The sequence below is a fragment of the Gopherus flavomarginatus genome, chromosome 9 (assembly GCF_025201925.1).
Source record: "Gopherus flavomarginatus isolate rGopFla2 chromosome 9, rGopFla2.mat.asm, whole genome shotgun sequence".
Taxonomy (NCBI): Eukaryota; Metazoa; Chordata; order Testudines; family Testudinidae; genus Gopherus; species Gopherus flavomarginatus.
This window is the reverse complement of record NC_066625.1, coordinates 91,217,428-91,231,637: the sequence shown is the minus strand read 5'-3', so window position 1 is coordinate 91,231,637 and position 14,210 is coordinate 91,217,428. Positions and strand designations below refer to the sequence as shown.

Genomic DNA, 14,210 nt, shown 5'->3' with positions numbered 1-14,210 from the left:
TCTAGGAAGGAGTATGGCAGAAAGAGATCTAGGGGTCATAGTGGACCACAAGCTTAATATGAGTCAACAGTGTGATACTGTTGCAAAAAAAGCAAACGTGATTCTGGGATGCATTAACAGGTGTGTTGTAAACAAGACACGAGAAGTCATTCTTCCGCTTTACTCTGCGCTGGTTAGGCCTCAACTGGAGTATTGTGTCCAGTTCTGGGCACCGCATTTCAAGAAAGATGGGGAGAAATTGGAGAGGGTCCAGAGAAGAGCAACGAGAATGATTAAAGGTCTTGAGAACATGTCCTATGAAGGAAGGCTGAAGGAATTGGGTTTGTTTAGTTTGGAAAAGAGAAGACTGAGAGGGGACATGATAGCTGTTTTCAGGTATCTAAAAGGGTGTCATCAGGAGGAGGGAGAAAACTTGTTCACCTTAGCCTCCAATGATAGAACAAGAAGCAATGGGCTTAAACTGCAGCAAGGGAGATTTAGGTTGGACATTAGGAAAAAGTTCCTAACTGTCAGAGTAGCTAAACACTGGAATAGATTGCCTAGGGAAGTTGTGGAATCTCCATCTCTGGAGATATTTAAGAGTAGGTTAGATAAATGTCTATTAGGGATGGTCTAGACAGTATTTGGTCCTGCCATGAGGGCAGGGGACTGGACTCGATGACCTCTCGAGGTCCCTTCCAGTCCTAGAGTCTATGAGTCTATGAGCCCTGGCCACAAATAACAAGCCCTGCTGGGGACTCGGGAAGGGCCTGTTTAAAAAGGTCACTGCATCTGGGAGTGAATCCTGAGTACTGGAAAGCAGGAAGCATCCCACCATCTTGGAAAGGGCAAAGAAACAAAGCCGGAAATCTTTGGCCCTGTGATTAACAGCTCTTCTGATGAGACCTTTGGAAAATGACTAGCGATGGCCTAAGAGATCTCTCCCAGCTCTGTCTTCTATGATGGACCGGGGACAACAGGAACCAAAGGCAGCATTTCCAAGGACTACATCTTGCGGTAGCTCATGGCAATACGCTCCACTACCACAGCGAATTCTAGCATGGAAAGCTCAGCTCTCTGGGTTTGGCGCATTGCAGCTGTTGTGACCTCTTGTGTGGGAACAGAGCCGTGCTGAATGTTCCCATACACATCCCAAGAGAGCAGCAAGCCAAGATGTGGTGTCAACACACGGGCAGCATGGCTAACTCCGGCATGTTGCCTTTTCCATTTGCTAGCAAAATCTGGGAACAATATGCCTGCTGAGCCCCAAACCAGCCCACTTCTCTATGCCTACACAGATCCTTGTGACAAATTCTGCATTCCCGCACGCAACCTGCTAGCATTAGCTTCCTCTCCCCTGTTCTAACGTCACACCCAGTGCTTCCTCATCTCCCTGCAGTCCTAATCACACCCAGCCTTTCATATTCAAGCAAACTCCACCTCTCACCGCTCTGCTAAATCCACCCCAACACTTTTAAACAGTGCTGATAAATTCTGGATCAGCATTTAGTGCAATCAACCCCCCACCGGAAGGGAATGTCAAAAGCCAATCTGCTCTTACCTCAGCAGTATTGCAAATGAGACATTGCACTGCTGAGCCAGATTTGTCTTCCAGGCTCAAGAGAATGTGAATATTTATAGCCCACCTAGAATCAGGCACATTTTGTACAAAGAGTCAATGAAGTTCAGATAACGCGTGACTGTTTAAAGATGACGGTGCATAACCCCTAATAGAATGTCTGGCAGCCAAGGCTGGAGGGGCAGCTCAAGGCTAAGTATTGACATTTTTTTAAAAACAATCAGGCTTGAGCCAGCTTAGTTACATAAATACAATACTTTTTTTAAAGGGGAGCTTACGTCTGATTGGCTGAGGCATACAATAGGATTCTGCTCTTCCCCCACAAGGGAATCTAAATGCAGCATGTCAGGAACGCTGAGCAATTCAAACTCTAGTGCACCAACGTCTAACAGGTAAAATGATTCAATCTGCATCAGTCATTGGATACGCTAGAAACGGAGTCACGGTAATGGAATGCTGTCAGAGGATCAAGTGTCCTGCCTTGAAAATAAACGACTCGGCTTCACTCCGACACACAGGTAGCAGCGGGAGGGCATCACGCTCTGACAACCTTCTAGTTCATTGACATTCTCTCTGAAATATGCCTAGCCGACACTCAGATTCATGGGGCGCGAAGGGTGGGGAGAATGTAAAGCCCTGTGCTAACAGAGTGAGATGTTTAATATACTGGCATAGGGAGAAGGAGGACACTGGTTCTCCTGCCCTGCAGGAATGTTCATCATTCCCATCCTGCGGCCAGACCTTGTGGCAAACGCTGCTATTGTCCCACGACTTCATCAATGTCCACAGGACAGGAATTCCCTCATCTGCTGTTCAAAGGCCACAAGCTTACAAACACTTCAATCCACCAGTAGGTGCGTTAACCTGTAAGTGCCAAACACTGCTCCACAGCCAGGTGTACCAAGGAGACACAGGAGTAGCTGCCTAGCAGGAGTGCATCAACTGTGCTGGGTCTGGAGCAAGTGGCTGCAGTCAACCCAAGGGAGGGCTAGGTTCACCAGATCTGATCCCGCTTAAACCTCGGGTTTCCTTCAGCTTTGTCCGAGTGAAGCTGAAAAGCCAAACAAATCACCAGATAAAACTGCCTAAATATTTGCTCTTCAGCAGCATTTTTATTCCTGGGACAAGACCACTCTGTCAGGGATGAGTCAGCAAAGCCCAGGAGAGGCCAGGTCCAGCAGAGAGAGGAAAAGCATCCCTTCAATCAAGCCCCAGGTGGGAGCTCTGGGAACCTCCTCCGCACATCACTGGTTAAACCCTGTGAGGTGTGGCGGGGCAGATGGGGCACGGAAGGGGGTCTTAGCAGCCTTGAGACAACTCACGCCTTGTGCTGTGAAACTAGAGTTCTACATCCCCTTCCCTTGCTGTCACCTTGAGCCATCCCTCTGTCCCTCCATTGGCACGACTCACATGGGATTTCTCCCCCTCCCCAAACACGTCAACCCCGTCCTCCACTGAACCACTGAGTGTAATCCCATGACCATCTGGCCTGCTCCTTCACCTTGACCCTCCAGGGGAACAAGTTGGACTACTGCACCCCACAAAGAACCATAAAGCAGCCTCTATTTAGGATCTGCAGGAAGAAGGAGGAGGAGGAGACGGTCCTAATCTTAATCAGGCACCCAAATATAGCTGTGTCACACACTTCCATCACATCAGGTCACCCCATGGCACAATGCTGCACAAGAAGAAAGATCCCACCAGTTCCTTCCATCACTGCAGCTTGGAAACATGCTCCCTGCATTCTCACATTTACCCTAGTGGCCAAGGCCATGATCCTACCCTACCCTCCTCAGAGCAGAATAGGACATGGGGACTTAACAGAGCATTCCCTAAGCACTGCCACATGTTTGTGCTTATACATTTAGGGACACCCCTCCTCTTGCAAAACTAAATGCAGGGAAGCGAACTAAAGCCCAAATTTCTTCATAGGGACGACTCGGGAGAAACAGCGTGAACCATTTGACATGTAGTTGGCCATATATTTCATCCCAGGACATTCCCCTTATTTAAATAGGGCTGCGTCCTGAGCACTGCTGGTCACCAGCAGCTACCAGCGATGTTGAGGGGAATGAGAAGCGCTTAGACCCTTCCAAGTGCACTGTGTGTGTAGAGCTATAACTACGTAACCTGGGCTCTGGAGCTATTCAAAACAGCGCCGTGTGTTTCTGTGACAATGGGAAAAGTGCATTTTTCAACCTCTCCTAAGACTCCACAAGAAGTTAACTGTTGCTGTTCCAAACTACACAGCAACAGAGTCACCTTTCAGCAGAGACCAGCGTGACCAAGTTCAGCCTGAAAGGTGAAAGTTACAAGGAACTGAAATATCCAGGGGTTAGACTAGAACCTGTTCTGCAATCATGGCTATCGTAGTCACTATGGGGATGTCTCCACTGCACACAATGGCCAGGTTCTGAGTCTGGTTTGAGCCTAAGCCCCACTTCCATCCACACCTGACAACCTGACTCAGGATCCGGGTCCTAGGACCCTGTTAGTGGGACAGGCCAGAGCCCAAGTCCTGCTGTGAAGCCCATTTATTTTGCATCACAGATGCACCTCAAGCCACAGACCCAAGTCAGAAGGTTTGCAGAGTGCAGTGTGGACGCATTAGCACAGCTGTGACACAAGTGCAGGCCTAGAAACACCGAGTCTGCAAGCCCAGCTCCCACAGACCCAGGTTTCCAAGGCAGCACAGACAGACTCTCAGGCTCCTGCTGTAATTATGACATACGCTCTAAGTGCTGTGTCTGGCAACTCAATCTTCTTAACAGACTGTCGTGGAAGTTCAAGCAAGTGGGTTTAAATCAACAGCTAACGATAAACATCAGCCGTGGCGGGATGACTCTGCAAGCTTCCAGTGTATAGTAACAGTATTGTCATGCTTCTTTATACCCGAACATGGTGGGTGACTCTGACTGGTTCTGTTCAGGGAAATCTGAAACAAAACTTTTCAGGCTGTGGAGCTGCAGGCGTGTCTGACCTTTAACAATATCTCCTGGGAGCACCCAGCACAAGCCCCATTGCATGGCTGCTAGCTTCAGTCTTACCTGGTTATTTCCTCTTTCAGAGCAGCAGGGTCAGTGGGATAGAACTTCACACGGAAACACATGGTGAATGGAGGCTGGGCTGCAGCGTAAAATGACAATGTTACGGTCACTTGAATTGTATCCGTGCAGAGCAAATACACCAGAGCCTTCCTCAGCTACTAACCCAACTAAAGGAGCTAGTCAAATCTTTTCAGGTCCAGATGTGGCTCCGCAGTTACATATCCCCCCAAAGCACAGGCAGAGCGCTCATTAACAGCATGGGCAGTTGAGATCACAACTCCCCAGGCACCCAGAGAAAGGATGGGCCTCAAGCACCTCCCTTTGTCATAATGGCAAAAGAATTCAATGGGGAAGCTAAGAGCCCTTTTTTGCCCCCTGTTCTGCGCAACGATTGTGGTATAAATAACAGTCCAGAGTCCTCCAGGCTTCCTACACCCCTAAGAGTACATGGAAGACACTGCTTGAAATCTGAATGGCCTGTCTGTCCGCTCCCCCAATCCCTACCCACACACACACCCCCCATGTACACATTATAGGCTAGACTGTGAGCTGGCCTACACAAACACAGAAAGCAGGAGGGGTCAGGAAGATGATCCCCACCTCCACCTTAGCCAAGCAAGGCTGCTCATGACAGCAGTCGTGGTGCTCCTACCCTTGGCTTCCACTCTACAAGCAGGATGCTAAAGACAATGGAGAAGGACAGGGAGGGGATGGGGCTTCCACCACACAATGCCCCTGGCTGCTCCTGCACTGGCCCATGGAGTGGAGGGACAGCTAGGAGGAGGGGGGGTGATCTCTGAACCACAACTCAAGGAATAATGGGGCATTTCCAAAGGGGGTTTTCCTTGGGCATCCATGGCTGTGCTGACAGTACATGTGATGGTATCTGTTGTGTGGAAAATAAAAGTTCACTTTTCCTTGCAAAACAGGTGGGCTTGCACATTGTTATTTGCTCGCTCGGATCATTTATCCATGCAAGTACCTATTTTATTCAAGCAAACACAGATTTTGCATGTGCAAAATGGACATACTTATGTTGGCACAAGTAGGGGGGCTCAATGAAAATTTGCCCCCAAGAGAATTATTTCATTTTCAACGTAACAGATACTCAGAAGGGCACATTCGCTAGGTGATGCACAGGGAATAAGCCACACGAATCAAGTGGCTGAACCAGAGGGAAATGCTTATAAAATTAAGGGGACATGCACAGGAGCCATAGGAGATCTCCATACACAGATGCACAGTAAATGCAATGCTTACCTCTCATCTGCTTCACAACAGACTTTGTAAACTCCAACCAATGCTGAAATGAAAAAGAAAGATTTTTTTAAAAAAGGACCAATAACAAATACCCTCTTGTTCATGTTGTAATGCCTCTTCTTTGGGGTAAAAAGAAAAGAAAGAGAAAAAAATGGGTTGAAACAGAGATATGTTTCTTTGAATGACCAATACATTATAGAGAAAAAGACCATGCAGCAAGGTCAGAATTTTAAAATGAGGGGGCCTGATATTCCACTGCCTCACATCTTCTTGAGTTATTTACACCTGTCCAAGGCGGGTACACAACAGTAACAGGCTGTACAGGTTTGCCATGGGTGTCAATAGCCAAACAAAGAGTAAGGCAGTAGAGTATCAGACTCTAGCGCATCAGATGCAAATCCCAATCACCACAATGACCAGCCACTGGGATCCTGACTTTGTTAAAGTATGTGGAATATTTTAGGAACATTTGTTCAACCAGCTGCGTAGTTCGTGCCAGCTCACATGGGGGTGGCAAACTCTAAGACGCCAGGAAATCAGAAGGTGAGACTGATACTTCACAAAGGACACAACACTCCATCCAGCGCAGGCAGTGCAGCTTCCCTATGATATAGGAGGAGCAACGGCTGCAGTAGGAAAAGAGTCAGACGAGGCAGCCTTCAATACCATGGGCAGGGCTAGCAGACAAGCTGAAAAAACAAACCTCCACCCCACTCCCATAGGGTTTAACACTGACAAGGACAGCACACCTGGAAGAGCGAGCTGCTGGTATGTGCTAGGACTGTTGGAAATCACTGGGCCCGGCCACGCGGATCAGACAATAATGATGGGTGCCTCTGAGCAGGCCAGGCCAGGAATCAGCGACATGGCCTGGCTCATCCGAGCGGAGCAGCAAGGAGGAAGCTTTGTTCTGAAGGCTGTCCCACCTCCAGCGGCTACCCCAGCAACGCACACAGCCCCTGGCTAGCCCGGTCACTCTGTCCTCAGACTGCTCAGACTGTAGCTGTGCTACGACCAGGATGCAGCGGGCATTTCCAGCTGAGCACTCAGTACCTGCAGCACTCTGATGGGTCTGACTGGAATCACCTCATTTCCCAAAGGAAGGCTCCACCTCTGGGTAAGTGGCCCCCTCTCCGCTCCTTCTCAGGGCAGCACTAGCTTGGCTGCACTGAGGCCTGCATCTGGGCTGCTGCTCACCCCGCGTCAACTGGGGGCATCCCCTGACCTGGGGAGGAGTTACATTTTAAAGGAACTTGGCTCCCTGCAATTTGCAGGCTGAGAATTGGCCTCTGATCAGCACCAAATACGACAGGGAATAAGATGGCATCAGTGGATGTAAAATGTCTGCCTAGGATCAGTGTCTCTGTTTAAAATCCACCCTGTAGCACAAAAACATCTTTCAAGGCATTTCCTTCCCTCTGGCATCCTGGGGGGCGGGGGACAGAGTAGCTGGAGGGAGAATTTCCCTCTCTCCCTGGAGTTTGACCAGCCAGCGGTTCCCTTCTGCCCTTGTGCCTTTACACCCAGGGAACCCCTGAGAGACCATGTCACATTTCTATTACAATTCTCGCTCGGTGCCTCCGCAGGGATGGACGAGTTTCCATGCTTCCTCTCAGCAGCCCCATTACATCTGACTAGGTATCACCATCCAAGTCCATCTGACATTGGAGTGGGAGCCTTTTATCTTGCCGTGTTGAGCAAGAACTCTGTTCTTCTGCTGGCATCTCGCAGCGCTTTCCGAGGTGAAGTACAAGATTGTTGGGAAATATTTCTAGCTGCAACATCCCAAGGTCAGGTGCAGTTTTCTATTTGTGCCAACAGATCAGCCAGGTTACGTGCCAAACCCATTCATCTTTGGCTTGAGTACCTTCCATTAGCCGGCATCTTGAGCTCCATATCACCTGACTGTCCGACTCCTTCCAGAGCACAGCGAGCTGACAGGACACTGTCAATATCTAGGCCCACGTGTTACACCTGAACAGGTATGTTATACCTGGACATGTGCCTTGTGTTGTGACAACAGACATCCATCCCTTCAATGCTGAATGATTACAACCAGAGCCCAAAGAGGGGCACGGTCGGCCTGGTCTACACCTAACACATAAGTTGGCCTGGCTACATCGCTCATGCTGCTGAGATGTTAAGCCGAGCATAGCCCCAGTGTAGACTCCTGTCGACCTAGCTGCCGCCTCTCAGAGTGATGGAAGAACCCCATAGGCTCAGCTGCAGCGTTTCTAGCAGAGCCATAGTACTCACCCTTAGTATCGGTCCTGCACTATAAACAAGTAACAGAAACCATTGATGCGTGCTGTGATAAACCCCTCTCTATCTGAAAAACTGCCTCTTTCAAATCGCAGCAGGAGGATTTTTCAGCTACCTCCACGTCTGCTGGATCCCTCCCTCTGTCCGGCACAAACACCTCTCTTTTAAAGGGATGGGTCTTGTTATTTAACTTTGCTGTGGTGCCACAGATACATGCAAACAGCGCTGGGACGTACAATCAGCACAGCTGCGTATGCAAAATGCCATTTTCTGCTTGGCACTGTCTGAAATGACTGATTGAAATCACCCAAGGTAAGCTAGGGGGCAAAAAAAGAACATCTTTAATTATAACATGACAGAGTAGGTTACACTTGAGGCCTGTCTTTCTGGAGTGACTCTGACAGCACCTTCCAAAAAGAAGCCCCAAATTCTTACTGCAGTCAGTTTTTGCAACCATTGCTGCTAACCTTTGTGGCCCAACTTAAAGGGTGATGCAAGAAACTAAAAGATTTCCCTAGGCATGAAGAGGGGCTAACAGATGCCTGGGGAGAGATACCACGAAATAATACAGAAAAATGACAACACAGCAGTCAAGGGAATGGTCAGTTAACACAAAACATTGCAGGCAACGCGAAGAACCGTCCCAAGGAAACAGCATGCATGCCACAAGAGCCAGCGAAGAGTTACCCTTGCTCAAAAGGAACCCGTAACACTTGCATCACGCAGTAAGTACAGTAGCACTGCCACCACCGGAGAAGCCATTCGTATGTGGCCTTTACACAGGCAGGACACGGCACACTCCAGCTAGAGCACCACACCTGCCTGCCCTTTCCTGGAGGGGGATAGCTCAGTGGTTTGAGCATTGGCCTGCTAAACCTAGGGTTGTGAGTTCAATCCTTGAGGGAGCCATTTAGAGATCTGGGGCAAAAATCTGTTGGATGATTTAACTGGAGATTGGTCCTGCTTGAAGCAGGGGGTTGGACTAGCTACCTCCTAAGGTCCCTTCCAACCTTAATAGTCTGTGATTCCTTGAGAGCAGCTCAAGGCCTTAGCTGAGTCCTTGAGGAAGGAGAATTTCTTTGGGTAGCCAAGGGAGGAATGAGATTGAATGAAGGAAAAGGCATCAGGAAAAACCTCCCCCAACAGCAAGACCTGCTGGGTGGTATCTAAGATCCCCGAGGGAAGTCCCACCAGATGGAACACTTCACACTGGACCAGATAAACACCAGGACACCCTGGTAGGGAAGGGCTACAGGCTCAGGGCACCTGTCATTAGAAGCCATCACCAATTTTTATGGTATGAGAAAAATTTCAAACCCCTGTTTCTGGCTCCTCAGCAGTTCGTTCCTTACCACAGTCTCTCAAACAACCATTTCTAAACTGCTGACGGTTCGCAGCTACAGGGCAGTTTCCTTGCCAAGCCTGGCCATACTTCACACATAAATACGTCTGCAACAATATCAGATACTTTTTCTGTATGGCCCAGAACTCTCTGTGGGGCATGTGCTCGGCTGGTACAGTCACACTTCCTGGAGACTGGGAACACTGGAGTCAGCTTTGTGCCTCCGAACTCATCCCAGATCCGCTGTGAAGGCAGTATGCGAGCCTGGCTGCACGTTTCCAGCAAGCCCCTGCTGCTGCCCATGCCTCAGATCAGTCACGTCTCTGAGCAGCAAAGGTTTGCTTTCCAGTAAGAAATATTTACTCGTGCAGCAGTGATAATGGATTGAGGAGGCAGCCCCATTCGTCAGGTGTTAAATGCAGCGCTTTTAACCGAGAAATGCAAAGCCTAGGCAGCTCTTTAATAACAAAACTGACACAGTTTAACTGCAGAGGTTAAAATGATTCCTGCTCAGCCCCCTCGATTCTGGTCGCACTGAAGCCAGTCTGACACCGGGGTCACTGCACTGATTTCTGTTATGTCTCCCATAATACACACCAGCCAGTCGTGCTCTTTCATGGGACTGCAATGGCTGTCATTGGCTCGGAACACCCCCAAGGAAAGCAACAACAAAAAGAATGACATTAACACACCCCAAGGGTGCTGGTAACTCTCTGAGGCCAATCCTGCCCATTTCAAGGGTTGGCCTCCAGCTGACCAGCTCTTTTTGAACTCTGCATCCAGAGTCTTCCAGGCCTTAACGATGCCATAACCATACACACAGCCACGTGAGTTCTCAAACTCAATGCACAACTTCGAGAGCATTCCTTCTGATCTTCGCATGGTCAGTGATGTCAGGACCAAGCCCAGGACTTTTTTCACACTAAATGCCATTATAACTTCAGTTTGGACAAGACAAAACAGCTCATATTCTCCATGTCTCCATCCCAAACCACTGTGTAGACATTCTGATAGAAGAAACAATGTTTCCGCTTGATTCTATTAATATATACTGAGAAATTCCCAAAGGCACTTCTTAGCCTTTGTGTGGACTCATGGTGCATGCAATTTTCTGTATGGTGCTTCCTTTCCAATGGCCATGCGAACAGACAACACACTCCAGTGTATCACACACAGGCCTTATCTGTACATATATTTAAAGAGGCTATTTGCCAACAAGCAGGAAAACAAAAAGGCAGCACTACCAGAGTGGCAGTTAGTTATCAGTCAGAATCACTGCAAGAAAAATGTTGCTCTCCACCGTCAAAGAGCTACCACACTTTAGCCCATTATGAATTCAGCCACTCCTTCTAATGAGGTTATTCATCGCCCGTGACACTGACAAGCAGGAAGAAAGGTCGGAGAGATTTCAGAGAGCAGCATGTAAGCACAAGTGCCCAGAAGAAAACTTGCAGGGTTAAGGAAAGGCACTGGGAGTCAGCTGATCATGAGCGCACAGGAAAGACATCGAGGCCACTGATGCTGCTGCATCATCGCTAGCCAGGAAGTTAGCCAGGGGGGACCACAAAAACCAACGAGTGCCAAAGAGACAGCAAGCAAAGCCTCCTGAGCACTGGTGTGTGTTCCACTGGGAGGGGAAAAGGAGACAAGTGAAAGATCCCCATGCTTAGTGGAAGTTAACCATAACAGCTGTGCAACAAGGACAGCTCATGGCACCACCTCACTCTTCAGGGAACTATGCTGTAAGTTCTCTTCCCCTGCGTATCCTCACTGTTTCTCAGACGCAGCAACGGGTGCAGACTGAGCAGGAACAGAAATTACTCCTGTTCTGATGCTTTTGGGACAGGTCTTGATCTCAGCAGCAAACCCAGTGCTACCATAATAGTGAAAAACAGTTGGTAGGCATGCAGAGCTTCCAACCCATCCGTTTCAGGAGCCCTCATGGCATACGCTGTATGCTGGCACATTCTGCATTCTTTAGGTGTGTTTAAAGGAATATTAATCTAATGTAGAGAACTAACCTTGAGAAATGGCAGAAATAACTCACACACATATTCATTGCCCAAACATTTTACTTATTGGCGACACTGTGATATTCATTATACGCAGCCACAAAAGTGACAGCTCAGCAAGTCCCTGTTCCTGCAATAACACTTGCTCTTGTGTATTCCTGCACCTGGGCAGAGCTGTTTTTGACTTGAATGGGACATTGCAAAGGTGCCTGGATCGGTACTGGCAGATGGCACTGTGCGATCAGCACCCATCATCCTGATGTCTGAAACAAGCTCAAGAAGGCAGTGCACAGCCAGTTTCTAACCTAGAAGTCTTCTCTACCAAGCTTCCACATACTGTGTGGTTTCTTCTCATGCTTTCTTGCCCCAGGTAGCAGCTGCTCTATTTCCTACTCTAGAGGGGATTGGTGCATGTCCGTCTCTATGTGAAAACGTGGTTCTACTTGGTAAAGCTACTCTGAAAAACACGGGCACTAGGAAGTTCCATGTCTGCGTCTCCTTTTCGTCCACACGTATCTGCTCGTTTTACAAATGAAAAGATATTTTTCCCCGTCAGTGCGAGCTCATCTCGGGATCTGAGAGTCCTGCTGAGTTCTTTCCAGTTCACACGTCGCAGCCTATGATAAAGATCCTGCAGTTGGAACTAAGTGATTCTGTTGCTGATGCATGAGCTAGATACGATCCAGCTCCCCCTCAGAGCTGCACAGGCTCTGAAATGCTTGAGGGAACAGAAAGCATCAAAATGTATGTTTGCAATGAAAGTAAGCAGATGAGACTCCTCACCTGGTAAGGTGTGAAGGAGGGAGACAGCTGGCTTTTTGACTGACAGGTGGACCACATCACCCTGCTAATTAACCCATTGGGGTAGACACAATTTCTCAGGCTGGTCTTCTTGTAGATCAGCAGAGACAGGAAAAGCTATAGAGAAAGACTCCTGACAAAGGGCTGGTTTGATCTCGAATTCTAATTCTAATTCCATTTATTTCCCTATTTGTTTTGCATTGTGGTTGTTGGTCACATGAAGAACAACAATTCTCTCTGACTTTTTTTTTAATAGTGAATCACTAAGAAAAACTACAAATACAAACCCCAGACAGGCAGGGTATATTTTCCCAGCTAAGGAGTGTGATATGTACCTGGAGCAGCACTGCCTTACAGGTTTACTGTAGGGAAAATTCCTCCAGACTAGCCAAGCATGTCTTGGAACAGATCTTAGCATAGCTCGTAACTTACCCTTTGCTTGTCTGGGTCCACAAACCGAATTCCAAAGTAGTCTTTCTCCAGTAAGTTTAGGTGATGGCAGAGAAGGTCAAACAAATACTGACCCTTGGCATCTCTCTGTAAGATAAAGAAACTGCATTTACAAATGGATAGACAAACGCCCGCTACATTTAACTAAAAAGTAAAAGCAGAGCTCCTGTAGAACACTGAAATACTTAACAGCACGTCCAGCAGGTTTCGCGTTTGGAGATGGTGAAGGATTTGCAAGCGGGAGCATGACATACCAATACGCTCGGACATCTGAAACCTAGGATCATATTCAGGTTTGGTTTAATCCCATTAACTTCACTAGAGTTATTATATCACTGCTGAATTCATCTCAGCGGGTCACGTTCTGCTCTCCCTTACACTGGTGCAATCGCAGAGAAGTCCCATTCACTTCACTGGGGCTGCACAGGTGTAACAGAGCAGAACCCAACGTGTTTTTATCTTATTGGTCCTGGCCTGAGAAATGTAAAATCATCACACTAAGCACTCAGGATTAATATTAACAGGGATGTTTCCGGGTTCTGTGAAATACTCAGAACCTTTTGCAATCAAGTGGAGTCTAGCTTAGGTTGACAAAAGAAGGATGCTCTGAGTCCAGGCTGCTCCACACCGACTTACCCTGCCAGTGTCTAAGGTTTTAGAAGAACATGTGATCTGAATGATCAGATGTGCTCCAATATTATGCACAATGGAACAAACTATCAACCCTAACTGAATTATTTTCCTTCTGTTGCTCAGCTCAGACTCTACCAACTCGTCGGCCACTAGTGATCGATGCCCCAATTCAGCATCGCATTTAAGAACGTTCTTATCTTTAAGTACATGCTTAAAACACATTGAAGTTAAATGTGTGTTAGTATGTGCTGAACTGGGGCCTCGGCATGCTTACTCCTTTCCCTTCGCTAACTCCAAGCTGCTCCAGGCTTCTGCAGGAACTGGCACTAAATCATTCAAATGGCCTCATTTAATTTTATATCAATCACCATCTATAGGATGATTTCCCAATTCAATAAAAACCTCTTTCAAATGTTCGCCGAGTATGTGCCAGTATTTGCATCCAGCCAATCTCATCCTCATTCCCCAACAGACTCCTTGCAGAAGAATAATGCAGCCTGTAGTTCTGACACTTCACTAGCAGGCACGTAATTTATTAGTAAGAAAACTGCTTCTAAGTAACTGTGTTTCACTTTTATCATGGAATGGCTGTCACTGGGGCCAGTCCACCCTAATTAAGAACAATGATGATGCTCTGAAATGCTGTAATTACATTCCTGGATACTTCTAAGGGAATGTTTTCACTGGTTTTCACAAACATCTTGCCAGAGATTCACGTGTCTGTTTTCATAAATTTCCTGCTTTTAGTAATTTTCCTTTCACTTGCTTCAATAATATTTATCGTTTATGTAGCACTTTTCAAACATTAACTCTCACAATCCCCTGTGATGCCGTCCTTTGTTCAC

General features: G+C 47.6%; 1 protein-coding gene across 5 annotated transcripts in view; it reads right to left on the bottom strand.

Moving 5' to 3' along the window:
• The window catches only part of FRMD5 (FERM domain containing 5), a 294,349-nt gene that overhangs the window by 62,591 nt on the left and 217,548 nt on the right, over positions 1-14,210 (bottom strand). For all 5 annotated transcript variants that reach the window (XM_050967339.1, XM_050967341.1, XM_050967340.1 and 2 more), the window contains exons 2-4: positions 12,715-12,819; positions 5,866-5,908; positions 4,606-4,684 (exon numbers count right to left, since the gene is read on the bottom strand). In XM_050967339.1, the coding sequence (XP_050823296.1) occupies positions 4,606-4,684; positions 5,866-5,908; positions 12,715-12,819 (227 nt within the window). The remainder of the gene's footprint in view (positions 1-4,605; positions 4,685-5,865; positions 5,909-12,714; positions 12,820-14,210) is intronic.